Genomic DNA, 25,257 nt, shown 5'->3' on the forward strand with positions numbered 1-25,257 from the left:
AGTACGCACACCAGTGACACCAGCACCCACCCAGTGACACCAGCACCCACACCAGTGGCACCAGTACACGCACCAGTGACACCAGCACCCACACCAGTGACACCAGTACCCACACCAGTGACACCAGCACCCACCCAGTGACACCAGTACTCACACAAGTGACACCAGCACACACCCAGTGACACCAGCACCCACACCAGTGACACCAGTGGCACCAGTACACACACCAGTGACACCAGTACTCACACCAGTGACAACCAGTGACACCAGCACCCACAGCAGTGACACCAGTGACACCAGCACCCACACCAGTGACACCAGTACTCACACCAGTGACACCAGCACCCACACCAGTGACAACCAGTGACACCAGTACTCACACCAGTGACACCAGTACACGCACCAGTGACACCAGCACCCACACCAGTGACACCAGTACCCACCCCAGTGACACCAGCACCCACCCAGTGACACCAGCACCCACACCAGTGGCACCAGCACTCACACCAGTGACACCAGTGGCACCAGCACCCACACCAGTGGCACCAGTACTCACACCAGTGACACCAGCACCCACACCAGTGGCACCAGTACACACACCAGTGACACCAGTACTCACACCAGTGACAACCAGTGACACCAGCACCCACAGCAGTGACACCAGTGACACCAGCACCCACACCAGTGACACCAGTACTCACACCAGTGACACCAGCACCCACACCAGTGGCACCAGTACACACACCAGTGACAACCAGTGACACCAGTACTCACACCAGTGACACCAGTACACGCACCAGTGGCACCAGCACCCACACCAGTGACAACCAGTGACACCAGTATACACACCAGTGACACCAGTACTCACACCAGTGACACCAGCACCCACACCAGTGGCACCAGTACACGCACCAGTGACACCAGCACCCACACCAGTGACACCAGTGGCACCAGTACACACACCAGTGACACCAGTACTCACACCAGTGACAACCAGTGACACCAGCACCCACAGCAGTGACACCAGTGACACCAGCACCCACACCAGTGACACCAGTACTCACACCAGTGACACCAGCACCCACACCAGTGACACCGGCACCTACACCAGTGACACCAGCACACACACCAGTGACACCAGTACTCACACCAGTGACACCAGCACCCACACCAGTGGCACCAGTACCCACACCAGTGACAACCAGTGACACCAGTACTCACACCAGTGACACCAGCACCCACACCAGTGGCACCAGTACCCACACCAGTGACAACCAGTGACACCAGCACCCACCCTATGGGGGGGGGGGGTGGGGTGACCCCCCCCCGCCTGTCTCCCTGGGTGGGGGTGGGTGTCACTGGGGTGTCACTGGGACACCCGTGGGTCAGGAATGGGTGTTCGCGTGTCGTGTCCCCCCCCCCCAAAATTGCACCCAGGGGTCCGGGTGTCCCCACCGTCACCCCATAGTGGGGGGAGGGGGGCTTCTATGGGCCCCTTGTGGGGTGCCGGGGGGGTCAAGGGGGGCACCCAAGGGTCTGAGGGGGGGTCAAGGCGTCCGTGGGGGGGTCTCAAAAATTTGGGGGGGGGGGTCAGGGGGTCCATGGGGGCACCCAGGAACCTGGGTGGGGGGGTCAAGGGGTCTAAGGGGGGACTCAGAAATTTGGGGGGGGGGGGGTCAGGGGGTCTATGGGGGCACCCAGAAATCTGGGGGGGGGTCAAGGTGTCTGGGGGGGCACCCAAGGGTCCGAATGGGGGATCAAGGGCTCCATTGGGGGGGGTCTCAAAAATTTGTGGGGGGGGTCAGGGGGTCCATGGGGGCACCCAAAAATTTGGGTGGGGGGTCAAGGGGTCTGTGGGGGCACCCAAGGGTCTGGGTGGGGGGGTCAAGGGGTCTGTGGGGGGTCTCAAAAATTTGGATGGGGGCGTCAGGGAGTCCATGGGGGCCCCAAAAATTTGGGGGGGGGGGGTCAAGGGGTCTGGGGGGGGGTCTCAAAAATTTGGGGGGGGGGGGTCAGGGTGTCCATGGGGGCCCCAAAAATTTGGGGGGGGGGGGTCAAGGGGTCTGGGGGGGGATCAAGGGGTCTGGGGGGGGGTCTCAAAAATTTGGGGGGGGGGTCAGGGTGTCCATGGGGGCCCCAAAAATTTGGGGGGGGGGAGTCAAGGGGTCTGGGGGGGGGTCTCAAAAATTTGGGGGGGGGGTCAGGGTGTCCATGGGGGCCCCAAAAATTTGGGGGGGGGGGTCAAGGGGTCTGGGGGGGGGTCTCAAAAATTTGGGGGGGGGGTCAGGGTGTCCATGGGGGCCCCAAAAATTTGGGGGGGGGGGTCAAGGGGTCTGGGGGGGGTCTCAAAAATTTGGGGGGGGGGTCAGGGTGTCCATGGGGGCCCCAACAATTTGGGGGGGGGGTCAAGGGGTCTGGGGGGGGGGCACCCAAGGGCCCGAGTGGGGGGGTCAAAGGGTCTGGGCGGGGGTCTCAAAAATTTGGGGGGGGGGTCAGGGTGTCCGTGGGGGCACCCAGAAACCTGGGTGGGGGATCAAGGGGTCTGGGGGGGGTCTCAAAAATTTGGGGGGGGGGTCAGGGGGTCCATGGGGGCCCCAAAAATTTGGGGGGGGGGGGTCAAGGGGTCTGGGGGGGGGTCTCAAAAATTTGGGGGGGGGGTCAGGGTGTCCATGGGGGCCCCAAAAATTTGGGGGAGGGGGTCAAGGGGTCTGGGGGGGGTCTCAAAAATTTGGGGGGGGGATCAGGGTGTCCATGGGGGCCCCAAAAATTTGGGGGGGGGGGTCAAGGGGTCTGGGGGGGGGTCTCAAAAATTTGGGGGGGGGGTCAGGGGGTCCATGGGGGCCCCAAAAATTTGGGGGGGGGGGTCAAGGGGTCTGGGGGTGGGTCTCAAAAATTTGGGGGGGGGGGTCAGGGTGTCCATGGGGGCCCCAAAAATTTGGGGGGGGGGGTCAAGGGGTCTGGGGGGGGGGTCTCAAAAATTTGGGGGGGGGGTCAGGGTGTCCATGGGGGCCCCAAAAATTTGGGGGGGGGGGGTCAAGGGGTCTGGGGGGGGGGGGTCTCAAAAATTTGGGGGGGGGGTCAGGGTGTCCATGGGGGCCCCAAAAATTTGGGGGGGGGGTCAAGGGGTCTGGGGGGGGGTCAAGGGGTCTGGGGGGGGGGTCTCAAAAATTTGGGGGGGGGGGTCAGGGGGTCCATGGGGGCCCCAAAAATTTGGGGGGGGGGGGGTCAAGGGGTCTGGGGGGGGTCTCAAAAATTTGGGTGGGGGGTCAGGGGGTCCATGGGGGCACCCAAGGGAGAAGACGGCTGAGAGCACCTCAGGCACCCCCCCCACCACCCCCCCCCAATAAACCAGGGTGGGGTGGGTGTGTCTCTTGCCCCACCCTCAGGTGTAGCCACGCCCCCCCAGGTATAGCCACGCCCCCCCCAAGGTGTAGCCCCGCCCCCTTTTAGGTACGTTCTTCCCCTGTTTTGCCCTGGGAAGGTGAGTGGGGACACCCAGGACACGGGGGTCCCATGGGTGGGGGGTCCCTTTTTTGGGGTGGGGGAGGGGTCCCATGGGTGGGGGGAGGGGGTCTCCCACCCACCTGGGTCCCTCCCACCCTCTTGGGTCCCTCCTTGCGATGAAAAGACCCTCGAATTGAGTAGTGGGCACCCAAGTCTCCGGGGTGTCGTCGTGTGTCCCCCCACCCAAAAAAAAAAGGGACCCACGTCACCAGGGCACCCATGTTCCCCCCCCCCCCCCCCCTCAGGGTGTCACTAGGTGCCCAAGACACCCCCCCCCCCCCCCCCCAAAAAAAAAAGGGATCCCAGTATCCGGGTTCTCCCAGTAACGCCCCGCTCAGGAATCCGCTGTGACTCACCCTCCCCACCCCGCACTGGGTTTACTGGGAGGGAACTGGGAGGGGACTGGGACCCACCCTAACCCCCCCCCTCCCCCCCGGGTGGCTGGGGGGGGGTCCTCAGGAATGTCCCCCCACCCCCAGGGGTCAAAGGTCACAAGATGGCGTGGGACAGCCTGAGGGTTGTGGTGGTGCTGGCAGGTACTGGGAGGGACTGGGAGGGAACTGGGGGGAATTGGGGGGGACTGGGAAGGAACTGGGGGGGTAGTGGAGGGGAACTGGGAGGGAATTGGGGGGGACTGGGAAGGAACTGGGGTGTAATGGAGGGGAACTGGGAAGGAACTGGGGGGTAATGGAGGGGAACTGGGAAGGAACTGGGGGGAACTGGGGAGAACTGGGAGGGAATTGGGGGGAATTGGGGGGAACTAGGAGGGAACTGGGGAGAACTGGGGGGAATTGGGAGGGACTGGGAGGGAACTGGAGGGAACTGGCAGGAATCGGGGGAGACTGGGAGGGATCTGGGGGGAACTGGGGGGAACTAGAAGGGAACTGGGGGGGTAATGGAAGGGAACCGGGAGGGAACTGGGGGAAACTGGGGGGAATTGGGAGGGACTGGGAGGGATCTGGGGGGTAATGGAGGGGAACTGGGGGGGAATTGGGAGGAACTGGAGGGAACTGGGGGGGACTGGGAGGGAACTGGGGGGTAATGGAAGGGAACCGGGAGGGAACTGGGGGAAACTGGTGGGAATTGGGGGGGACTGGGAGGGAACTGGGGGGTAATGGAAGGGAACCGGGAGGGAACTGGGGGAAACTGGGGGGAATTGGGAGGGACTGGGAGGGATCTGGGGGGTAATGGAGGGGAACTGGGAGGGAACTGGGGGGAATTGGAGGGGACTGGGAAGGAACTGGGGGGAATTGGGGGGAACTGGGAAGGAACTGGGGGGAACTGGTGGGAATTGGGGGGGACTGGGAGGGAACTGGGGGGTAATGGAGGGGAACTGGGAGGGAATTGGGAGGAACTGGGGGGAACTGGGGGGGACTGGGAGGGAACTGGGGGGTAATGGAAGGGAACCGGGAGGGAACTGGGGGAAACTGGTGGGAATTGGGGGGGACTGGGAGGGAACTGGGGGGTAATGGAAGGGAACCGGGAGGGAACTGGGGGAAACTGGGGGGAATTGGGAGGGACTGGGAGGGATCTGGGGGGTAATGGAGGGGAACTGGGAGGGAACTGGGGGGAATTGGAGGGGACTGGGAAGGAACTGGGGGGAATTGGGGGGAACTGGGAAGGAACTGGGGGGAACTGGTGGGAATTGGGGGGGACTGGGAGGGAACTGGGGGGTAATGGAGGGGAACTGGGAGGGAATTGGGAGGAACTGGGGGGAATTGGGGGGGACTGGGAGGGAACTGGGGGGTAATGGAAGGGAACCGGGAGGGAACTGGGGGAAACTGGTGGGAATTGGGGGGGACTGGGAGGGAACTGGGGGGTAATGGAAGGGAACCGGGAGGGAACTGGGGGAAACTGGGGGGAATTGGGAGGGACTGGGAGGGATCTGGGGGGTAATGGAGGGGAACTGGGAGGGAACTGGGGGGAATTGGAGGGGACTGGGAAGGAACTGGGGGGAATTGGGGGGAACTGGGAAGGAACTGGGGGGAACTGGTGGGAATTGGGGGGGACTGGGAGGGAACTGGGGGGTAATGGAGGGGAACTGGGGGGGAATTGGGAGGAACTGGGGGGAATTGGGGGGGACTGGGAGGGAACTGGGGGGTAATGGAAGGGAACCGGGAGGGAACTGGGGGGAATTGGAGGGGACTGGGAAGGAACTGGGGGGAATTGGGGGGAACTGGGAAGGAACTGGGGGGAACTGGTGGGAATTGGGGGGGACTGGGAGGGAACTGGGGGGTAATGGAGGGGAACTGGGGGGGAATTGGGAGGAACTGGGGGGAACTGGGGGGGACTGGGAGGGAACTGGGGGGTAATGGAAGGGAACCGGGAGGGAACTGGGGGAAACTGGTGGGAATTGGGGGGGACTGGGAGGGAACCGGGAGGGAACTGGGGGAAACTGGGGGGAATTGGGAAGGAACTGGGGGGAACTGGGGGGAGCTGGGAAGGAACTGGGGGGGTAATGGAGGGGAACTGGAAGGGAATTGGGGGAACTAGGAGGGAACTGGGGGGTAATGGAGTGGAACTGGGAGGGAACTGGGGGGAATTGGAGGGTACTGGGAAGGAACTGGGGGGAATTGGGAGGGACTGGGAAGGAACTGGGGGGAACTGGGAGGGACTGGGAGGGATCTGGGGGGTAATGGAGGGGAACTGGGGGGAACTGGGGGGAACTGGGGGGAATTGGGGAGAACTAGGAGGGAACTGGGGTGAATTGGGGGGAACTGGGAGAACTAGGAGGGAACTGGGGGGAACTGGGAGGGAACTGGGAGGGAACTGGGGGGGAACTGGGGTAAGTGGGAGGGAATTGGGAGGGAACCGGCCGTAACTGGAGGGAACTGGGGGAGCTGGGAGGGAACTGGGAGAGAATTGCAGGAGCTGGGAGGGAACTAGGGGGGAACTGGGGGAACTGGGAAGGAACTGGGAGGGAACTGGGGGGTAATTGGGGGGAACTGGGGAAAACTGGGAGGGAACTGGGAAGGAAACTGAGGTTAATTTAAGGGGTAACTGGGGGAAACTGGGAGGGAATTGGGGGGGAACTGGGAAGGAATTGGGGGGGAATGAGGGGCACTGGGAGGGAACTGGAGGTTACTGGGGCAGAACTGGGAGGAACTGGGAGGAACTGGGGGGCACGGGGTCAGCTGAGTCTCCCCAACTGGTTTTTGCTCTCCCTCCCAGTTTTGTCCCTGGCGAAAGGGAACCCCCTCAACCCCGGTGAGTAACTGGGACAAACTGGGACAAACTGGGAGAGGGGGGAGGGCCTGTACTGGGAACGGGAGGGAGTTGCACTGGGAGTGGGGAGGCCATACTGGGAGTGGGGGAGCCATACTGGGAGTGGGGAGCCATACTGGGAGCACGGGGGTCATACTGGGAGCAGGGGGCCATACTGGGAGGGGGGGCTCATACTGGGAGCAGGGGGGCCGTACTGGGAGCAGGGGGGTTGTACTGGGAGAGGGGGGTCGTACTGGGAGCAGGGGGGCTGTACTGGGAGAGGGGGGTCGTACTGGGAGAGGGGAGACCATACTGGGAGAGGGGAGACCATACTGGGAGCAGAGGGGCCATACTGGGAGGAGGGGGGCCATACTGGGAGGAGGGGGGCCATACTGGGAGTGGGGAGGAGCCATACTGGGAATGACAGCTATTCATACTGGGAGTGACGGGGTGTACTGGGAGTAGCGGGAGGTCACACTGGCTATGGGAGGGGGCCATACTGGGATATGGGGGGGTCATACTGGGATATGGGGGGGTCATACTGGGATACGGGGGGGGGGGTCATACTGGTGTCCTCTGACTCCTCCCCCTCCCCACCAGATGCCACCAGTCCCTTCCAGTATGGTGAGTGGGATGCGGGTGACGGGGGTGTCCCCAAAAAGAGGGGGGGGGTCCCCAAAAAGAGGGGGGGGGCCCCAAAAAGGGGGGGGTGTTCCCAAAAAGGGGGAGTGTCCCCCAAAAGGGGGGGTGTCCCCAAAAAGAGGGGGGTGTCCCCAGAAAGGGGGGGGGGTCCCCAAAAAGGGGGGGGGTCCCCAAGAAGGGGGGGGGTCCCCAAGGGAGGGACACAGTTGTCCCCAAAGGGGGGTGACAGGGGGGTCCCCAAGGTGGGTGTGTGTGGGGGGGGGGTGTGACAGCGATGTCCCCCCCCAGACTGGCACCGCTTGCGCGTGGGGGGGCTGTCGGTGGCCGCCGTCCTCTGCGTCATCGGTGTCATCGTCCTCCTCAGTGAGTGTCACCGGGGGGGTCCCTGTGTCATTTTGGGGGGGTCCCTTTGTCATTTAGGGGGTCCCTGTGTCACCTGGGGGGGTCCCTGTGTCATTTGGGGGGTCCCTGTGTCACTTGGGGGGTCCCTGTGTCATTTTGGGGGAGGTCCCTGTGTCATTTTGGGGGGGTCCCTGTGTCACCTGGGGGGGTCCCTGTGTCATTTGGGGGGGTCCCTTTGTCATTTGGGGGGTCCCTGTGTCACTTGGGGGGTCCCTCTGTCATTTTGGGGGGGTCCCTGTGTCATTTGGGGGGTCCCTGTGTCATTTTGGGGGGGTCCCTTTGTCATTTAGGGGGTCCCTGTGTCACCTGGGGGGGTCCCTTTGTCATTTAGGGGGTCCCTGTGTCACTTGGGGGGGTCCCTGTGTCATTTTGGGGGGGTCCCTGTGTCACCTGGGGGGGGTCCCTGTGTCATTTTGGGGGGTCCCTGTGTCACTTGGGGGGTCCCTGTGTCACCTGGGGGGTCCCTGTGTCAGATTGGGGGGGTCCCTTTGTCATTTAGGGGGTCCCTGTGTCACCTGGGGGGGTCCCTGTGTCATTTTGGGGGGGTCCCTGTGTCACCTGGGGGGGTCCCTGTGTCATTTTGGGGGGGTCCCTGTGTCACTTGGGGGGTCCCTGTGTCACCTGGGGGGTCCCTGTGTCATTTTGGGGGGGTCCCTGTGTCACCTGGGGGGGTCCCTGTGTCATTTGGGGGGGTCCCTTTGTCATTTAGGGGGTCCCTGTGTCACCTGGGGGGGGTCCCTGTGTCATTTTGGGGGGGTCCCTTTGTCATTTAGGGGGTCCCTGTGTCACTTGGGGGGGTCCCTGTGTCATTTAGGGGGTCCCTGTGTCACTTGGGGGGGTCCCTGTGTCATTTTGGGGGGTCCCTGTGTCACTTGGGGGGTCCCTGTGTCACCTGGGGGGTCCCTGTGTCATTTTGGGGGGGTCCCTTTGTCATTTGGGGGGTCCCTGTGTCATTTTGGGGGGTCCCTTTGTCATTTAGGGGGTCCCTGTGTCACCTGGGGGGGTCCCTGTGTCATTTTGGGGGGGGTCCCTGTGTCACTTGGGGGGGTCCCTGTGTCATTTTGGGGGGTCCCTGTGTCATTGGGGGGGTCCCCAGCGATGTCCCCATGGGGGGGTGATGTGTGTGTGTCCCCCGTGTCCCCCCCGCAGCACCCGTCACCTCTTGTGTCCCCTCCCAGGTGGGAAGTGCAAGTGCCGGAGCAAAGCCAGGTGGGACGTGGGGGGACATTGGGGGGACATTGGGGGGACATGGGGGGACACTGGGGACATGGGGAACATGGAGGACATGGGTGACATGGAGAACATGGGGACATGGGTGACATTGGGGACATGGGGGGACGTTGGGGACATGGGTGACATGGAGAACATGGGGACATGACATGGGGGACATGGGGGGATGTTGGGGACATGAAGGAATTGGGGACATGGGTGACATGGAGAACATGGAGACATGGGTGACATTGGGGACATGGGGGGACATTGGGGACATGGGGACATGGGGAACATGGAGGACATGGAGAACATGGGGACATGGGTGACATTGGGGACATGGGGTGACACTGGGGACATGGGGAACATGGAGAACATGGGGACATGGGTGACATTGGGGACATGGGGGGACATTGGGGACATGGGTGACATGGAGAACATGGGGACATGGGGGGACATTGGGGACATGGGGGGACACTGGGGACATGGGGAACATGGAGGACATGGGTGACATGAAGAACATGGGGACATGGGTGACATTGGGGACATGGGGGGACACTGGGGACATGGGGAACATGGAGAACATGGGGACATGGGTGACATTGGGGACATGGGGGGACATTGGGGACATGGGGAACATGGAGGACATGGGAACATGGGGACATGTGTGACATTGGGGACATGGGGACATGGGGAACATGGAGGACATGGAGAACATGGGGACATGTGTGACATTGGGGACATGGGGGGACACTGGGGACATGGGGACATGGGGAACATGGAGGACATGGGTGACATGGGGACATGGGTGAGATGGGGACATGGGTGACACTGGGGACACGGGAGTGTCCCAACCCCCTTTGACCCCTCCCACAGCCACCGCCGTCCCCCTCCGGAGATGTCCCACCTCGTCGGTCCCGGTAAGGTCCCCTCCCTGCCACCCTTGGGCCACCCATGGTCTGGGTGGGGGGCACCCATGGGTCTGGGTGGGGGGCACCCATGGGGTCCAGACACCCCCTGACTCCCCCAATCTCTTCGTAGGAGCCACCAGCACGTGTTGAGGTGTCCCCACGTGTCCCCAACCCCGGGGGGAGGACGCCGGCGTCGCGGTGACACGCGGAGGAGGGGGTGAGGGAGGAGCGGGTTTATTTGGGGGTGAATCCACCCCAAAAAATCCAAGAAAAGGGGAAATTAATTAAAAAAAAGATATTAAAAAAGGTAAATGTGGTTATTGGGGAGGGAGGGTGCCCTGTGGTGGCATCGGGGGGGGGGACAAGGAGGGGACGGGGGGTCAATGGTGGCCTTGGGGACATTGGGTTGATGGTGGCCCCGGGAGGGGACAAGGTGACGTGGGGGCAATGGTGACATCAGGTTGATGGTGGCCTTGGGGACGTCACGTAGATGGTGGCACCGGGAGGGGATGAGGTGACATGGGGACGATGGTGGCATCGAGTTGATGGTGGCCTTGGGGACATCGGGTAGATGGTGGCCCCAGGAGTGGACAAGGTGACGTGGGGGCAATGGTGGCATCAGGTTGATGGTGGCCTTGGGGACGTTGGGTAGATGGTGGCACCAGGAGGGGACAAGGTGACATGAGGGCAATGGTGGCATCGGGTTGATGGTGGCCTTGGGGACGTTGGGTAGATGGTGGCACCGGGAGGGGATGAGGTGACATGGGGACGATGGTGGCATCGGGTTGATGGTGGCCTTGGGGACATCGGGTAGATGGTGGCCCCAGGAGTGGACAAGGTGACGTGGGGGCAATGGTGGCATCGGGTTGATGGTGGCCTTGGGGATGTCACATAGGTGGTGGCGCCAGGAGGGGACAAGGTGACATGAGGGCAATGGTGGCATCGGGTTGATGGTGGCCTTGGGGACGTTGGGTAGATGGTGGCACCAGGAGGTGACAAGGTGACGTGGGGGCGATGGTGACACTGGGGCCAGGGCTGGCGTGGGGCTAGTGGTGATGCTGGGGACCATGTTGGGTGGATGGGGACACTGGGAAGGGCCAGGAATGACGTTGGGGACAATCTGGTGACACCAGCAGGGGACGAGGTGCCGTGGCAGCTGACATTGCCACCTCCACATGGACACGGTGGCCAGCGTCCCCAAGCCCACGGTGGCCAACAACCCGCGTCCCTCAAGCATGAAGCTCCACGGCGACGTCACCGTTGAGGTGGATGTCCCCACATCCACGCTGACGCCACGTCCCCGTGGCCTTCAAGCACCCAGTGACACGGTGGCCGATGTCCCCGCACCCCTCCGGCCACAAAGGTCCCCGGTGACGCGATGTTCGACGTCCCCGTGTCCCCTCGAGGACCCGGTTCCACCGCGTGGTACCGCTCGGGCGTCAACTCAAGACCCCAAGTCAACGGTGACGTGCCGGTAGATCTGGGTGGCCCCTTTGAAACTGGAGGCCACCAAAAAATGACGATGACCGAGGGACAGAGGGGCGAAGGCGCGGGGCGTGGCGGCCAAAAGCTCCTGGGTGGGTTCCAGGTGGCCGCCGGCACCCAGGCGGTAGACGCGGCTGGGGGCGTAGTCGTTGCCCAAGATCACGTAACGTTGTCCGGCCAGCGCCAACGGTTGGAAGACCATCGAACCCCGCGCCGGCACCTGCTGAACCTCCCGGAACATGGAACCTTCCCAACGCATCACCTGGACGCAAAGAACGGTGGGAAGGGTTGGTGTGGGTGGTGGGGAGGACAGGAAGGTGACGGTTGGGTGGTGGTCATCGTAGGGAAGGGTTGGGTTGGGTGGTGGATGTCTTGAAAAGGGTTGGTTGGGTTCGATCATGATGGGAAGGGTTGGGTTGGGTGGTGGATGTCTTGGAAAGGGTTGGTTGGGTTCGATCATGATGGGAAGGGTTGGGTTGGGTGGTGGACGTCTTGGAAAGGCTTGGTTGGGTTCGATCGTGATGGGAAGGGTTGGGTTGGGTGGTGGGCATCTTGGAAAGGGTTGGCTGGGCTGAGATCATGATGGGAAGGGTTGGGTTGGGTGGTGGGCGTCTTGGAAAGGGTTGGTGGGGTTCGATCATGATGGGAAGGGTTGGGTTGGGTGGTGGATGTCTTGGTTGGTTGGGTTCGATCATGATGGGAAGGGTTGGGTTGGGTGGTGGATGTCTTGAAAAGGGTTGGTTGGGTTCGATCATGATGGAAGGGTTGGGTTGGGTGGTGGACGTCTTGGAAAGGCTTGGTTGGGTTCGATCATGATGGGAAGGGTTGGGTTGGGTGGTGGACGTCTTGGAAAGGGTTGGTGGGGTTCGATCATGATGGGAAGGGTTGGGTTGGGTGGTGGATGTCTTGGAAAGGGCTGGTTGGGTTCGATCATGATGGGAAGGGTTGGGTTGGGTGGTGGGCGTCTTGGAAAGGGTTGGTTGGGTTCGATCATGATGGGAAGGGTTGGGTTGGGTGGTGGGCGTCTTGGAAAGGGTTGGTTGGGTTCGATCATGATGGGAAGGGTTGGGTTGGGTGGTGGATGTCTTGGTTGGTTGGGTTCGATCATGATGGGAAGGGTTGGGTTGGGTGGTGGATGTCTTGGAAAGGCTTGGTTGGGTTCGATCATGATGGGAAGGGTTGGGTTGGGTGGTGGACGTCTTGGAAAGGGTTGGTTGAGTTCGATCATGATGGAAGGGTTGGGTTGGGTAGTGGTGGCCCCCCATAACCCCGTGATGATGATAGACCCCCAACGATCGTGCAACGACCCCTACAGACCCCCCACCCTGGTGGCCCCCCGTAACCACGTAACGACGCCAGACCCGCCCCCGCCCGGCCCCGCCCCCCCTCACCTTGGCGTCACCCAAAAAACGGGTCAAGCAGAGGAAGACGTGACCCCACAGCCGGAAGTGCTTGGCGGCGTAGACGTCGGGAACGTGGGGGATATCGGTGTGGGGGGCGAAGATCCCACCGCTCCACCGGTAGACCAAGGGTCTCCGCGTGCCGCTGCAGACCACCAAAGCCGGTCGACCGCCCAACTCCAAAAATTCCAGGTGGGTGTCCCGGTGCCACGGCCGGAGAGCTTGGTGGGGGTAAAAACCCCGCCCCCCCCCACCGGAAGAGGGTGCTGGTGCCACCTTTGGAGCTATCGGCCACCCCGAGGTACCAGTGACCTCCGAGACGGGCGCTGGCCACCGCGTGGGGTCGTCGTAACCGTCCGTTGCCCAACGCTTGCAACCGGACGAAACGAGCGCCGGGACCGCCGGCTCGGCGCCAGACGGCCGAACCGCCGCCCAGTTGGGCCACCACCACCACCAAGGCCCCTCCCAGTTGCAGGGGGTGGCAGGCCACCGGCGACGAGCCTGTGGGGGGACAAGGACACCGCGGGGCGGGGGGGTCACGTTAGGGAAAGGGCGTTTTGGGGCGTTGTCGGCATTTTGGGACGTTCTTCAGAATTTTTTTTGGGGGGGGGGGGGCTTCCAGGGCATTTTTGGAGGTTCCCAGACCATTTGGGGGTTCCTCAAACCATTTTGGGGGTCTTCCAGGGAATTTTTGGAGGTTCTCAGACCATTTGGGGGTTCCTCAGACCATTTTGGGGGTCTTCCAGGGCTTTTTTTGAGGTTCCTCAGACCATTTTTGAGGTTCCTCAGACCATTTTGGGGGTCTTCGAGGCCATTTGGGGGTTCCTCAAACCATTTTGGGGGTCTTCCAGGGCATTTTTTGAGGTTCCCAGACCATTTTGGGGTTCCTCAAACCATTTTGGGGGTCTTCCAGGGCTTTTTTTGAGGTTCCTCAGACCATTTTTGAGGTTCCTCAGACCATTTTGGGGGTCTTCGAGGCCATTTCTTGAGGTTCCTCAAACCATTTTGGGGGTCTTCCAGGGCATTTTTTGAGGTTCCCAGACCATTTTGGGGTTCCTCAAACCATTTTGGGGGTCTTCCAGGGCATTTTTTGAGGTTCCTCAGACCATTTTTGAGGTTCCTCAGACCATTTTGGGGGTCTTCGAGGCCATTTCTTGAGGTTCCTCAGACCATTTTGGGGGTCTTCGAGGCCATTTGGGGGTTCCTCAAACCATTTTGGGGGTCTTCCAGGGCATTTTTTGAGGTTCCCAGACCATTTTGGGGTTCCTCAAACCATTTTGGGGGTCTTCCAGGGCTTTTTTTGAGGTTCCTCAGACCATTTTTGAGGTTCCTCAGACCATTTTGGGGGTCTTCGAGGCCATTTTTGGAGGTTATCAGACCATTTTTGGGGTCTTCAAGGTCATTTTTGGAGGTTCCCAGACCATTTTGGGGTTCCTCAGACCATTTTGGGGGTCTTCCAGAGCATTTTTGGAGGTTCCCAGACCATTTTGGAGGTTCCTCCGGCCATTTTGGGGGTCTTCCAGGGCATTTTTGGAGGTTCCCAGACCATTTTGGGGTTCCTCAAACCATTTTGGGGGTCTTCCAGGGCATTTTTTGAGGTTCCTCAGACCATTTTGGGGGTTCTCCAGACCATTTTTGGGGTGATAGTATGGGTTTTGAGTCCCCAAGGGCATTTTTTAGGACCTGTGGACCATTTTTAGAGGTTCCTCAGACCATTTGGGGGGTCCTCCAGGTCATTTTGAGGGTTCTCCACTCCATTTTGGGGTGACAGTGTGGGTTTTGAGTCCCCAAGGGCATTTTTGAGGACCTCCAGGCCATTTTTGAGGTTCCTCAGACCATTTTTGGGGTCTTCCAGGGCATTTTTGAGGTTCCTCAGACCATTTTTGGGGTTCCTCAGACCATTTTTTGAGGCTTCCAGGTCATTTTTGAGGTTCCTCAGACCATTTTTGAGGTTCCTCAGACCATTTTTTGAGGCTTCCAGGTCATTTTTGAGGTTCCTCAGACCATTTTTGGGGTTCCTCAGACCATTTTTTGAGGCTTCCAGGTCATTTTTGAGGTTCCTCAGACCATTTTTGAGGTTCCTCAGACCATTTTTTGAGGCTTCCAGGGCATTTTTGAGGTTCCTCAGCCCATTTTCGAAGTCTTTCAGCTCATTTCTGGCCCCCTCCCCGACCGTTTTTGGACTCCCTCCCGCATCTTATTTTTTTTCCATTTTTTTCATTACCGGGCTGGATTTTGGGGATACTGGGACTCACCGTTGATGATGGTGGGGGCCCGGAATCTTCCGGCCAGCTGGTCCCACTCCAAAAGGGCGCAAGCACCGGCGAAGGGTTGGGCCAGGGCCACCCCTGGGTGCCCCCCCAGGGCGAAGGGTTCGGCCGCCAGCGAGGAGAAGGGCAACGACTGGAAGGGGCGCAGCTCTGGGGGGGGGACACCCACCCCCACCCCACCCCCCCAGACACCCATCAGCACCCAAATATCTGGGTGTCGTCGTGTGTCGTCTCCCCGACACCCCACCCACAGGGGAGGGGACCCAAATATTTGGGACTGGGGGGGGGGGGGGCACCCAGATATTTGGGGTTGGGGGGGGGAACCCAGATATTTGGGACTGGGGGGCCACCCAGGTGTTTGGGACTGGGGGGGCACCCAGATATTTGGGGGGGGGGGGGCACCCAGGTGTCTGGGACTTGAGGAGGGGGGGACCCAGATATTTGGGATGGGGGGAGCACCCAGGTGTTTGGGACTGGGGGGGCACCCAGATATTTGGGATTGGGGGGGCACCCATGTGTCCAGGATGGGGGGACCCAGGTGTTTGGGACTGGGGGGCACCCAGGTGTCTAGGACTGGGGGGCACCCAGATATTTGGGACTGGGGGGCCACCCAGGTGTTTGGGACTGGGGGGGCACCCAGATATTTGGGATGGGGGGGCACCCAGGTGTTTGGGACTGGGGGGGCACCCAGATATTTGGGATGGGGGGGCACCCAGGTGTTTGGGACTGGGGGGCACCCAGATATTTGGGATGGGGGGGCACCCAGGTGTTTGGGACTGGGGGGGCACCCAGATATTTGGGATGGGGGGGCACCCAGGTGTTTGGGACTGGGGGGGCACCCAGATATTTGGGATGGGGGGGCACCCAGGTGTTTGGGACTGGGGGGGCACCCAGATATTTGGGATTGGGGGGGCACCCATGTGTCCAGGATGGGGGGACCCAGGTGTTTGGGACTGGGGGGCACCCAGGTGTCTAGGACTGGGGGGCACCCAGATATTTGGGACTGGGGGGCCACCCAGGTGTTTGGGACTGTGGGGGCACCCAGATATTTGGGATGGGGGGGCACCCAGGTGTTTGGGACTGGGGGGGCACCCAGATATTTGGGATGGGGGGGCACCCAGGTGTTTGGGACTGGGGGGGCACCCAGATATTTGGGATGGGGGGGCACCCAGGTGTTTGGGACTGGGGTGGGGGGGGCACCCAGATATTTGGGACTGGGGTGGCACCCAGGTGTCTAGGACTGGGGGCACCCAGATATTTGGGATGGGGGGGCACCCAGGTGTTTGGGACTTGGGGGGGGGGGGACATCCAGATATTTGGGATGGGGGGGGAGCCCCCCCACCGTACCGGAGACGAGGCAGTGGAAGTCGCGGGGTTGAAGCTGGGCCAGGGGGGTCCCCTGGCGGTGGGGGGGTCCCCGGCAGCGCCCAAATTCTCCGGGGGGGGTGACGGTCCCCAACCAGCTGATCAACCAGCGCAGGTGACAGTCGCACTGGAAGGGGTTCCCCCGCAGGTCCCTGTCCCCCCCCACCCCCACCCCAGCACCCTCAGGTGGGTGCTGGGGTGGTCCCGTCCCCCCCCCCAGCACCCTCATGTCCCCCCGTGTCCCCAATGTCCCCCAATGTCCCCCCATGTCCCCAATGTCCCCCCATGTCCCCATGTTCTCCATGTCCCCCCATGTCCCCAAGTCCTCCATGACCCCAATGTCCCCCCATGTCCTCAATGTCCCCAAGTCCTCCATGTCCCCAACGTGTCCCCCCAAGTCTTCCATGTCCCCAATGTCCCCCCATGTCCCAAATGTCCCCAAGTCCTCCATGACCCCAATGTCCCCCATGTCCCCAATGTGTCCCCGATGTCCCCCCATGTCCTCCATGACCCCAAGTCCTCCATGTCCCCAACATCCCCCCACGTTCTCCACGTCCCCCCCATGTCCCCAATGTCCCCAATGTCCCCCCCATGTCCCCAAGTCCTCCATGTCCCCAATGTCCCCCTAATGACCCCCATGTCGCCATGTCCCTGATGTCCCTCAATGTCCTCCAATGTCCCCAAGTCCTCCATGTCCCCCCATGTCCCCATGTCCCTCCATGTCCCCATGTCCCCAGTGTCCCCCAACGTCCCCAATGTCCCCATGTCCCCAATGTCCCCCATGTCCCCAATGTCCCCCCATGTCCTCAATGTCCCCAAGTCCCCCGTGTCCCCGTGTCCCCAATGTCCCCCTAATGTCCCTCCATGTCCCCATGTCCCCCCATGTCCCCCAACGTCCCCAATGTCCCCTGTGTCCCCATGTCCCCATGTTCTCCATGTCCCCCCATGTCCCCAAGTCCTCCATGTCCCCATGACCCCATGTCCATATGTCCCCCCATGTCCTCAATGTCCCCAAGTCCTCTGTGTCCCAAGTCCCCAATGTCACCCCATGTCCCTCCATGTCCCCAATGTCCCCCCAATGTCCCCAAGCCCTCCATGTCCCCAAGTCCTCCACGTCCCCCATGTCCCCCCATGTCCATACATCCCTCCACGTCCCATCTCCCCCCACGTCCCCAAGTCCCCTCATCCCCTACGTGTCCCCCCCCGTGTCCCCCCCCCGCCACCCGCCGTGTCCCCATGTCACCCACAGCTGGGTCAACGTCTCCAACCCCTGGAAGAGACCCCGGGGCAGCGTCTCCAGCCGGTTGTTGGCCAAACTCCTGCGGGGACACGGGGACATCAGGACAGGGGGACACGGGGACATCAGGACATGGGGACACGGGGACATCAGGACAGGGGGACATGGGGACATGGGGGGGGGGGTCCAAGGGGGGCCCCCCAGCCTGTCCCCAGTGTCCCCAAGGTGGTCCAGTATCTCCCCAGCTGTGCCCAGTATGGCAAAGGTGTCCCCAAGGTGTCCCCAAAGTGTCCCCAAGGTGTCCCATCGTGTCCCCAGGGTGGCCCAAGGGACGTCTCTGAGGTGTCCCCAGTGCGTCCCAGTGCATCCCAGTGTGTCCCCAGTGTCCCCAAGGGCCTTCCCAGTGTGTCCCAGTGCATCCCAGTGTGTCCCCAGTGTCCCCAAGGGCCTTCCCAGTGTGTCCCAGTGTGTCCCCAGTGTGTCCCCAGTGTCCTCAAGGGCCTTCCCAGTGTGTCCCAGTGTGTCCCAGTGCGTCCCAGTGCGTCCCAGTGTGTCCCCAGTGTCCTCAAGGGCCTTCCCAGTGTGTCCCAGTGTGTCCCAGTGTGTTCCCAGTGTGTCCCCAGTGTCCCCAAGGGCCTTCCCAGTGTGTCCCAGTGTGTGCCCAGTGTGTCCCAGTGTGTCCCCAGTGTCCCCAAGGGCCTTCCCAGTGTGTCCCAGTGTGTCCCAGTGCGTCCCAGTGTGTCCCAGTGTGTCCCCAGTGTCCTCAAGGGCCTTCCCAGTGTGTCCCAGTGTGTCCCCAGTGTGTCCCCAGTGTCCTCAAGGGCCTTCCCAGTGTGTCCCAGTGTGTCCCAGTGTGTCCCAGTGCGTCCCAGTGCGTCCCAGTGTGTCCCCAGTGTCCTCAAGGGCCTTCCCAGTGTGTCCCAGTGTGTCCCAGTGTGTTCCCAGTGTGTCCCCAGTGTCCCCAAGGGCCTTCCCAGTGTGTCCCAGTGTGTGCCCAGTGTGTCCCAGTGTGTCCCCAGTGTCCCCAAGGGCCTTCCCAGTGTGTCCCAGTGTGTCCCAGTGCGTCCCAGTGTGTCCCAGTGTGTCCCCAGTGTCCTCAAGGGCCTTCCCAGTGTGTCCCAGTGCATCCCGGTGTGTCCCCAGTGTCCTCAAGGGCCTTCCCAGTGTGTCCCAGTGTGTCCCCAGTGTGTCCCCAGTGTCCCCAAGGGCCTTCCCAGTGTGTCCCAGTGTGTCCCAGTGCGTCCCAGTGCGTCCCAGTGTGTCCCCAGTGTCCTCAAGGGCCTTCCCAGTGTGTCCCAGTGTGTCCCAGTGTGTTCCCAGTGTGTCCCCAGTGTCCCCAAGGGCCTTCCCAGTGTGTCCCAGTGTGTGCCCAGTGTGTCCCAGTGTGTCCCCAGTGTCCCCAACGGCATCCCCAGTATCCCCAGTGTGTCCCAGTGCGTCCCAGTGTGTCCCCAGTGTCCCCAGGGACCTTCCCAGTGTGTCCCAGTGCATCCCAGTGTGTCCCCAGTGTGTCCCCAAGGGCCTTCCCAGTGTGTCCCAGTGTGTCCCCAGCGTCCCCAAGGGCCTTCCCAGTGCGTCCCAGTGTGTCCCAGTGCGTCCCAGTGTGTCCCAGTGTGTCCCCAGTGTCCCCAACGGCATCCTCAGTATCCCCAGTGTGTCCCAGTGCGTCCCAGTGTGTCCCCAGTGTCCCCAAGGGCCTTCCCAGTGTGTCCCAGTGCGTCCCAGTGTGTCCCCAGCGTCCCCAAGGGCCTTCCCAGTGTGTCCCAGTGTGTCCCAGTGTGTCCCCAGTGTCCTCAAGGGCCTTCCCAGTGTGTTCCCGTGTGTCCCAGTGTGACCCCAGTGTGTCCCCAGTGTCCCCAAGGGCCTTCCCAGTGTGTCCCAGTGTCCCCAGTGTGTCCCCAGTGTCCCCAAGGGCCTTCCCAGTGAGTCCCAGTGTGTCCCCAGTGTGTCCCCAGTGTCCCCAAGGGCCTTCCCAGTGAGTCCCAGTGTGTCCCAGTGTGACCCCAGTGTGTCCCCAGTGTCCCCAAGGGCCTTCCCAGTGTGTCCCAGTGTCCCCAGTGTGTCCCCAGTGTCCCCAAGGGCCTTCCCAGTGAGTCCCAGTGTGTCCCCAGTGTGTCCCCAGTGTCCCCAAGGGCCTTCCCAGTGAGTCCCAGTGTGTCCCAGTGTGACCCCAGTGTGTCCCCAGTGTCCCCAAGGGCCTTCCCAGTGTGTCCCAGTGTCCCCAGTGTGTCCCCAGTGTCCCCAAGGGCCTTCCCAGTGCGTCCCACTGTGTCCCAGTGTGTCCCCAAGGGCCTTCCCAGTGTGTCCCAGTGCATCCCAGTGCGTCCCAGTGTGTCCCCAGTGTCCCCAATGGCTTCCCCAGTATCCCCAGTGTGTCCCAGTGCGTCCCAGTGTGTCCCCAGTATCCCCAAGGGCCTTCCCAGTGTGTCCCAGTGCATCCCAGTGTGTCCCAGTGTGTCCCCAGTGTCCCCAACGGCTTCCCCAGTATCCCCAGTGTGTCCCAGTGTGTCCCCAGTGTCCCCAAGGGCCTTCCCAGTGTGTCCCAGTGCATCCCAGTGTGTCCCCAGTGTGTCCCCAGTGTCCCCAACGGCATCCCCAGTATCCCCAGTGTGTCCCAGTGCGTCCCAGTGTGTCCCCAGTGTCCCCAGGGACCTTCCCAGTGTGTCCCAGTGCGTCCCAGTGTGTCCCCAGTGTGTCCCCAAGGGCCTTCCCAGTGTGTCCCAGTGTGTCCCAGTGTGTCCCCAGTGTGTCCCCAAGGGCCTTCCCAGTGTGTCCCAGTGTGTCCCAGTGAGTCCCAGTGTGTCCCAGTGTGTCCCAGTGTGTGCCCAGTGTGTCCCCAGTGTCCCCAACGGCATCCCCAGTATCCCCAGTGTGTCCCAGTGTGTCCCAGTGTGTCCCCAGTGTCCCCAAGGGCCTTCCCAGTGTGTCCCAGTGTGTCCCAGTGCGTCCCAGTGTGTCCCCAGCGTCCCCAAGGACTTTCCCAGTGTGTCCCAGTGCGTCCCAGTGCGTCCCAGTGTGTCCCCAGCGTCCCCAAGGGCCTTCCCAGTGTGTCCCAGTGCGTCCCAGTGTGTCCCAGTGTGTCCCCAGTGTCCCCAAGGGCCTTCCCAGTGTGTCCCAGTGTGTCCCAGTGCGTCCCAGTGTGTTCCCAGCGTCCCCAAGGGCCTTCCCAGTGTGTCCCAGTGCGTCCCAGTGTGTCCCCAGCGTCCCCAAGGGCCTTCCCAGTGCGTCCCAGTGCGTCCCAGTGTCACTCACAGGTAGAGCAGCCCCCGCAGCCCCCGCAGCGCCGTGGGGGCGATCGTCCCCACCTCGTTGTCCTCAATGAACCTGGGGACACCAGCACCGCTGCCACCACCAGTATATCCCAGTACGGCCCAGTCCCTCCCCACTTACCTCCCAGTACCTCCCATGCCCTCCCAGTCTCCCCCGGTGTCTCCCAGTGTACTCCAGTGCCCGCTGGTGGCCCTCCCAGGGCCTCCCAGTAAATCCCAGTGGCTCTCAGTGCATCCCAGTATACTCCAGTGCGCACTGGTGTCCCTCCCAGTACACCCCAGTGTCCCTTTCAGTGCCCCCCAGTGGCCCTCAGTGCCTCCCAGTACAGCCCAGTGTCCCTTCCAGTGCCCCCCAGTAAATCCCAGTGGCCCTCAGTGCCTCCCAGTACACCCCAGTGTCCCTTCCACTGCCCCCCAGTAAATCCCAGTGGCCCTCAGTGCCTCCCAGTACACCCCAGTGTCCCTTCCAGTGCCCCCCAGTAAATCCCAGTGGCCCTCAGTGCCTCCCAGTACAGCCCAGTGTCCCTTCCAGTGCCCCCCAGTAAATCCCAGTGGCCCTCAGTGCCTCCCAGTACACCCCAGTGCCCCTTCCAGTGCCCCCCAGTAAATCCCAGTGGCCCTCAGGGCCTCCCAGTACAGCCCAGTGTCCCTTCCAGTGCCCCCCAGTAAATCCCAGTGGCCCTCAGTACCTCCCAGTACACACCAGTGTCCCTTCCAGTGCCCCCCAGTCCCAGTGCCCCCCTCATCCCCACCCAGTTTTTCCCAGTACAGCCCAGTGTCCCCTCCAGTCGCTCACTAGTGCCTCCCAGCCCCCTCCCCAGTGCCTTCCAGTACATCCCAGTGCCTCCCAGTACAGCCCACTGCCTCCCAGTACAGCCCAGCATCCCCTGCAGTCCCTCCCTAGTGCCTCCCAGTCCCTCCCAGTAAAGCCCAGTGCCCTCTCAGTCCCTCCCCAGTGCCTCCTAGTCCTCTCCCAGTGCCTCCCAATACAGCCCTTTGCCTCCCAGTGCCCACCCAGTCCCTTCCCAGTGCCTCCCAGTACAGCCCAGTGTCCTTCCCGCTCCCTCCCAGTGGCCACCCCTTGCCTCTCAGTCCCTTCCCAGTGCCTCCCAGTACAGCCCAGTGCTCCCACACTCCCTCCCAGTCCCTCCCAGTCCCCTCCCAGTGCCTCCCAGTCCCTCCCAGTCCCTCCCAGTCCCCTCCCAGTGCCTCCCAGTCCCTCCCAGTCCCCTCCCAGTGCCTCCCAGTCCCTTCCCAGTGCCTCCCAGTCCCTTCCCAGTGCCTCCCAGTACAGCCCAGTGCTCCTACAGTCCCTCCCAGTCCCCTCCCAGTCCCCTCCTAGTGCCTCCTAGTCCCTCCCAGTCCCCTCTCAGTGCCTCCCAGTCCCCTCCCAGTGCCTCTTAGTCCCTTCCCAGTGCCTCCCAGTACAGCCCAGTGCTCCTACAGTCCCTCCCAGTCCCCTCCCAGTGCCTCCTAGTCCCTCCCAGTCCCCTCCCAGTGCCTCCCAGTCCCTTCCCAGTGCCTCCCAGTACAGCCCAGTGCTCCCACAGTCCCTCCCAGTGCCTCCCAGTCCTTTCCCAGAGCCTCCCAGTGCCTCCCAGTCCCCTCCCAGTGCCTCCCAGTCCCTTCCAGTCCCCTCCCAGTGCCTCCCAGTCCCTTCCCAGTGCCTCCCAGTACAGCCCAGTGCTCCCACAGTCCCTCCCAGTGCCTCCCAGTCCTTTCCTAGTGCCTCCCAGTGCCTCCCAGTCCCCTCCCAGTACTACTCACAAGTATTCCAGCAGCGCCAGCCCGGCAAAAGCCCCATCCCCGATGGTCCCCAGGCGCCCAGCAGTGACCAACCTGTGGGGACACCCCACTGCCACCCCTGGGGACACCCTGGAGGATCTCGGGGGACTTTGGGGACACTTCGGGGGGACCCCGGGGGCCTTGGGGACACCTCGGGGACCTTAAGGACACCCTTGGAGCCACCATCGGGGGGGGCTGGGGACACCGTGGGGACCTTGGGGACACCATGGGGACCTTGGGGACATGTTGGGGACACCATGGGGACACACTGGGGGTGTCACGGGGACCTTGGGGACATGGTGGGGACACCATGGGGACCTTGGGGACACCGTGGGGACACATTGGAGGTGGCACGGGGACCTTGGGGACACCATGGGGACACCATGGGGACCTTGGGGACATGTTGGGGACACCATGGGGACCCTGGGGACACCGTGGGGACACTATGGGGACCTTGGGGACGTGGTGGGGATGGCAGGGGGACCTTGGGGACACCATGGGGACACATTGGAGACCTCGGGGGACATGGTGGCGACACCATGGGGACCTCGGGGTACATGGTGGGGACACCATGGGGACCTTGGGGACACCGTGGGGACACATTGGGGGTGGCATGGGGACCTTGGGGACGTGGTGGGGACACCATGGGGACCTCGGGGATGCGTTGGGGATGGCATGGGGACCTTGGGGACACCATGGGGACACCATGGGGACCTGTTGGGGATGGCGTGGGGACCTTGGGGACACCATGGGGACCTCGGGGATGCATTGGGGATGGCATAGGGACATGTTGGGGACATGTTGGAGATGGCGTGGGGACCTTGGGGACACCATGGGGACACATTGGGGACACATTGGGGGTGGCATGGGGACTTTGGGGACATCACAGGGACACCATGGACCTTGGGGACATGTTGGGGACACCATGGGGACCTTGGGGACACCATGGAGACACATTGGGGGTGGCACGGGGACCTTGGGGACACCATGGGGACACCATGGGGACATGTTGGGGACATCATGGGGACCTTGGGGACACCATGGGGACACTGATGGGACAGGGTGGGGACCTTGGGGACACGTTGGGGACCTTGGGGACACCATGGGGACCTCGGGGACATGGTGGGGACACCATGGGGACCTTGGGGACACCATGGGGACACCGATGGGACAGGGTGGGGACCTTGGGGACACGCTGGGGACCTTGGGGACATGTTGGGGATACGTTGGGGACCTTACAGCAGCTGCAGGGCCGGGGTGTCGCGGAAGCTGCCCTCGCCCAGGACATCGATGTGCCACCGCACCAGGGACCTGCAAACGGGGCTAAACTGGGCCAAACTGGGCCAGACTGGGAGAAACAGGTGTCGAACTGGGCTCAACTGGGACAAGAAGAGTTCTGAACTGGGCTAAACTGGGAGAGGGCAGGAGTAAATTGGGCTAAACTAGGACAAAATGTTCCCAAACTGGGACAAAAATGTTCCTGAACTGGGCTGAACTGGGACAAAATGTTCCTGAACTGGGCTAAACTGGACCAAACCAGGAGCAAACTGGGCCAAATCAGCCCTGAACTGGGCTAAACTGGGGGAAATGAGAGCTAAACTGGGCCAAACTGGGCCAAACCAGTGACAGACTGGGCCAGACCAGGGCCAAGCTGGGCCAAACCAGTCCTGAGCTAGTCTAAACTGGGAGAAACGAGAGCTAAACTGGGCCAAACCAGTGCCAGACTCAGACAAACTGGACCAAACCAAGACCAAACTGGGCCAAATCAGCCCTGAACTGGGCTAAACTGGGAGAAACCAGGGCTAAACTGGGGGAAAATGGTCCGAACCAGGGCCAGACTGGGTCAAACCCAAACTGGGCTAAACTGGGCCAATCCAGTCCCAAACTGCTCTAAACTGGGAGAAACCAGAGCTAAACCAGTCCTGAACTGGGCTAAACTGGGAGAAACCAGAGCTAAACCAGTCCTGAACTGGGCTATACTGGGAGAAACCAGAGCTAAACCAGTCCTGAACTGGGCTAAACTGTGCTAATGCAGTCCTAAACTGGGAGAAACCAGTAACAAACTGGGAGAAACCAGCCCAAACCACTCCTCAACTGGGAGAAACCAGAGCTAAACCAGTTCTGAACTGGGCCATACTGGGAGAAACCAGAGCTAAACCAGTCCTGAACTGGGCTAAACTGGGAGAAACCAGAGCCAAACCAGTCCTGAACTGGGCTACACTGGGAGAAACCAGAGCTAAACCAGTCCTGAACTGGGCTAAACTGGGAGAAACCAGAGCTAAACTACTCTTAAACTGGGAGAAACCAGAGCTAAACCAGTCCTGAACTGGGCTAAACTGGGAGAAACCAGAGCTAAACTACTCTTAAACTGGGAGAAACCAGAGCTAAACCAGTCCTGAACTGGGCTAAACTGGGAGAAACCAGAGCTAAACCAGTCCTGAACTGGGCTATACTGGGAGAAACCAGAGCTAAACCAGTCCTGAACTGGGCTATACTGGGAGAAACCAGAGCTAAACCACTCTTAAACTGGGAGAAACCAGAGCTAAACCAGTCCTGAACTGGGCTAAACTGGGA

General features: G+C 61.8%; 3 protein-coding genes and 1 long non-coding RNA gene across 5 annotated transcripts; 2 read left to right on the plus strand and 2 right to left on the minus strand.

The window, feature by feature from the left end:
* The first annotated feature begins 3,439 nt into the window (after window positions 1-3,439).
* On the plus strand, window positions 3,440-10,053 carry LOC126035157 (FXYD domain-containing ion transport regulator 3-like). The gene is made up of 8 exons (XM_049793293.1): window positions 3,440-3,481; window positions 3,984-4,040; window positions 6,676-6,711; window positions 7,309-7,332; window positions 7,639-7,713; window positions 8,931-8,961; window positions 9,838-9,881; window positions 10,003-10,053. Exons 2-8 carry the CDS (start codon window positions 4,001-4,003, stop codon window positions 10,020-10,022), a joined length of 270 nt encoding a protein of 89 aa, XP_049649250.1. The 5' UTR covers window positions 3,440-3,481; window positions 3,984-4,000; the 3' UTR covers window positions 10,023-10,053.
* A 37-nt stretch (window positions 10,054-10,090) lies between these two features.
* Window positions 10,091-11,133, minus strand: LOC126035156 (uncharacterized). The gene is made up of 2 exons (XM_049793292.1): window positions 10,840-11,133; window positions 10,091-10,749 (listed from the first exon to the last, which is right to left on the minus strand). The coding sequence occupies exons 1-2, from the start codon at window positions 11,107-11,109 to the stop codon at window positions 10,171-10,173; spliced, it is 849 nt and encodes a 282-aa protein (XP_049649249.1). The 5' UTR covers window positions 11,110-11,133; the 3' UTR covers window positions 10,091-10,170.
* Window positions 11,134-11,142: 9 nt separating this feature from the next.
* On the minus strand, window positions 11,143-24,089 carry LOC126035142 (leucine-rich repeat LGI family member 4-like; the record flags this gene model as incomplete). Its single annotated transcript, XM_049793234.1, is given in 9 exon segments — window positions 11,143-11,619; window positions 12,749-12,997; window positions 12,999-13,258; window positions 15,013-15,177; window positions 16,375-16,544; window positions 17,640-17,711; window positions 20,882-20,953; window positions 22,666-22,737; window positions 23,923-24,089. Coding segments are annotated over 9 exon segments (1,530 nt in total), but the record flags the coding sequence as incomplete, so codon positions are not given.
* On the plus strand, window positions 13,583-14,353 carry LOC126035158 (uncharacterized). 2 transcript variants are annotated; one of them, XR_007504850.1, is made up of 3 exons: window positions 13,583-13,640; window positions 14,084-14,146; window positions 14,294-14,353. It is a non-coding gene; the product is annotated as an uncharacterized LOC126035158 (long non-coding RNA). The 2 variants fall into 2 exon arrangements; XR_007504851.1 differs by lacking the exon at window positions 13,583-13,640 and adding an exon at window positions 13,955-14,019.
* Window positions 24,090-25,257: the final 1,168 nt, after the last annotated feature.

The sequence above is a fragment of the Accipiter gentilis genome, chromosome 37, assembly GCF_929443795.1.
Source record: "Accipiter gentilis chromosome 37, bAccGen1.1, whole genome shotgun sequence".
Taxonomy (NCBI): Eukaryota; Metazoa; Chordata; class Aves; order Accipitriformes; family Accipitridae; genus Astur; species Astur gentilis.

Excerpts from the sequence above, each read along its gene's own strand:
- LOC126035157 (XM_049793293.1), top strand. The coding sequence starts at position 4,001 with ATGGCGTGGGACAGCCTGAGGGTTGTGGTGGTGCTGGCAG. Across the intron at positions 7,714-8,930 it reads CGGTGTCATCGTCCTCCTCA|GTGGGAAGTGCAAGTGCCGG; the intron begins GTGAGTGTCACC and ends GTCCCCTCCCAG. Across the intron at positions 9,882-10,002 it reads GTCCCACCTCGTCGGTCCCG|GAGCCACCAGCACGTGTTGA; the intron begins GTAAGGTCCCCT and ends ATCTCTTCGTAG.
- LOC126035156 (XM_049793292.1), bottom strand. The coding sequence starts at position 11,109 with ATGCTTGAGGGACGCGGGTTGTTGGCCACCGTGGGCTTGGGGACGCTG. Across the intron at positions 10,750-10,839 it reads GGTGCCACCATCTACCCAAC|GCCACCATCAACCCGATGCC; the intron begins GTCCCCAAGGCC and ends GACATCCCCAAG.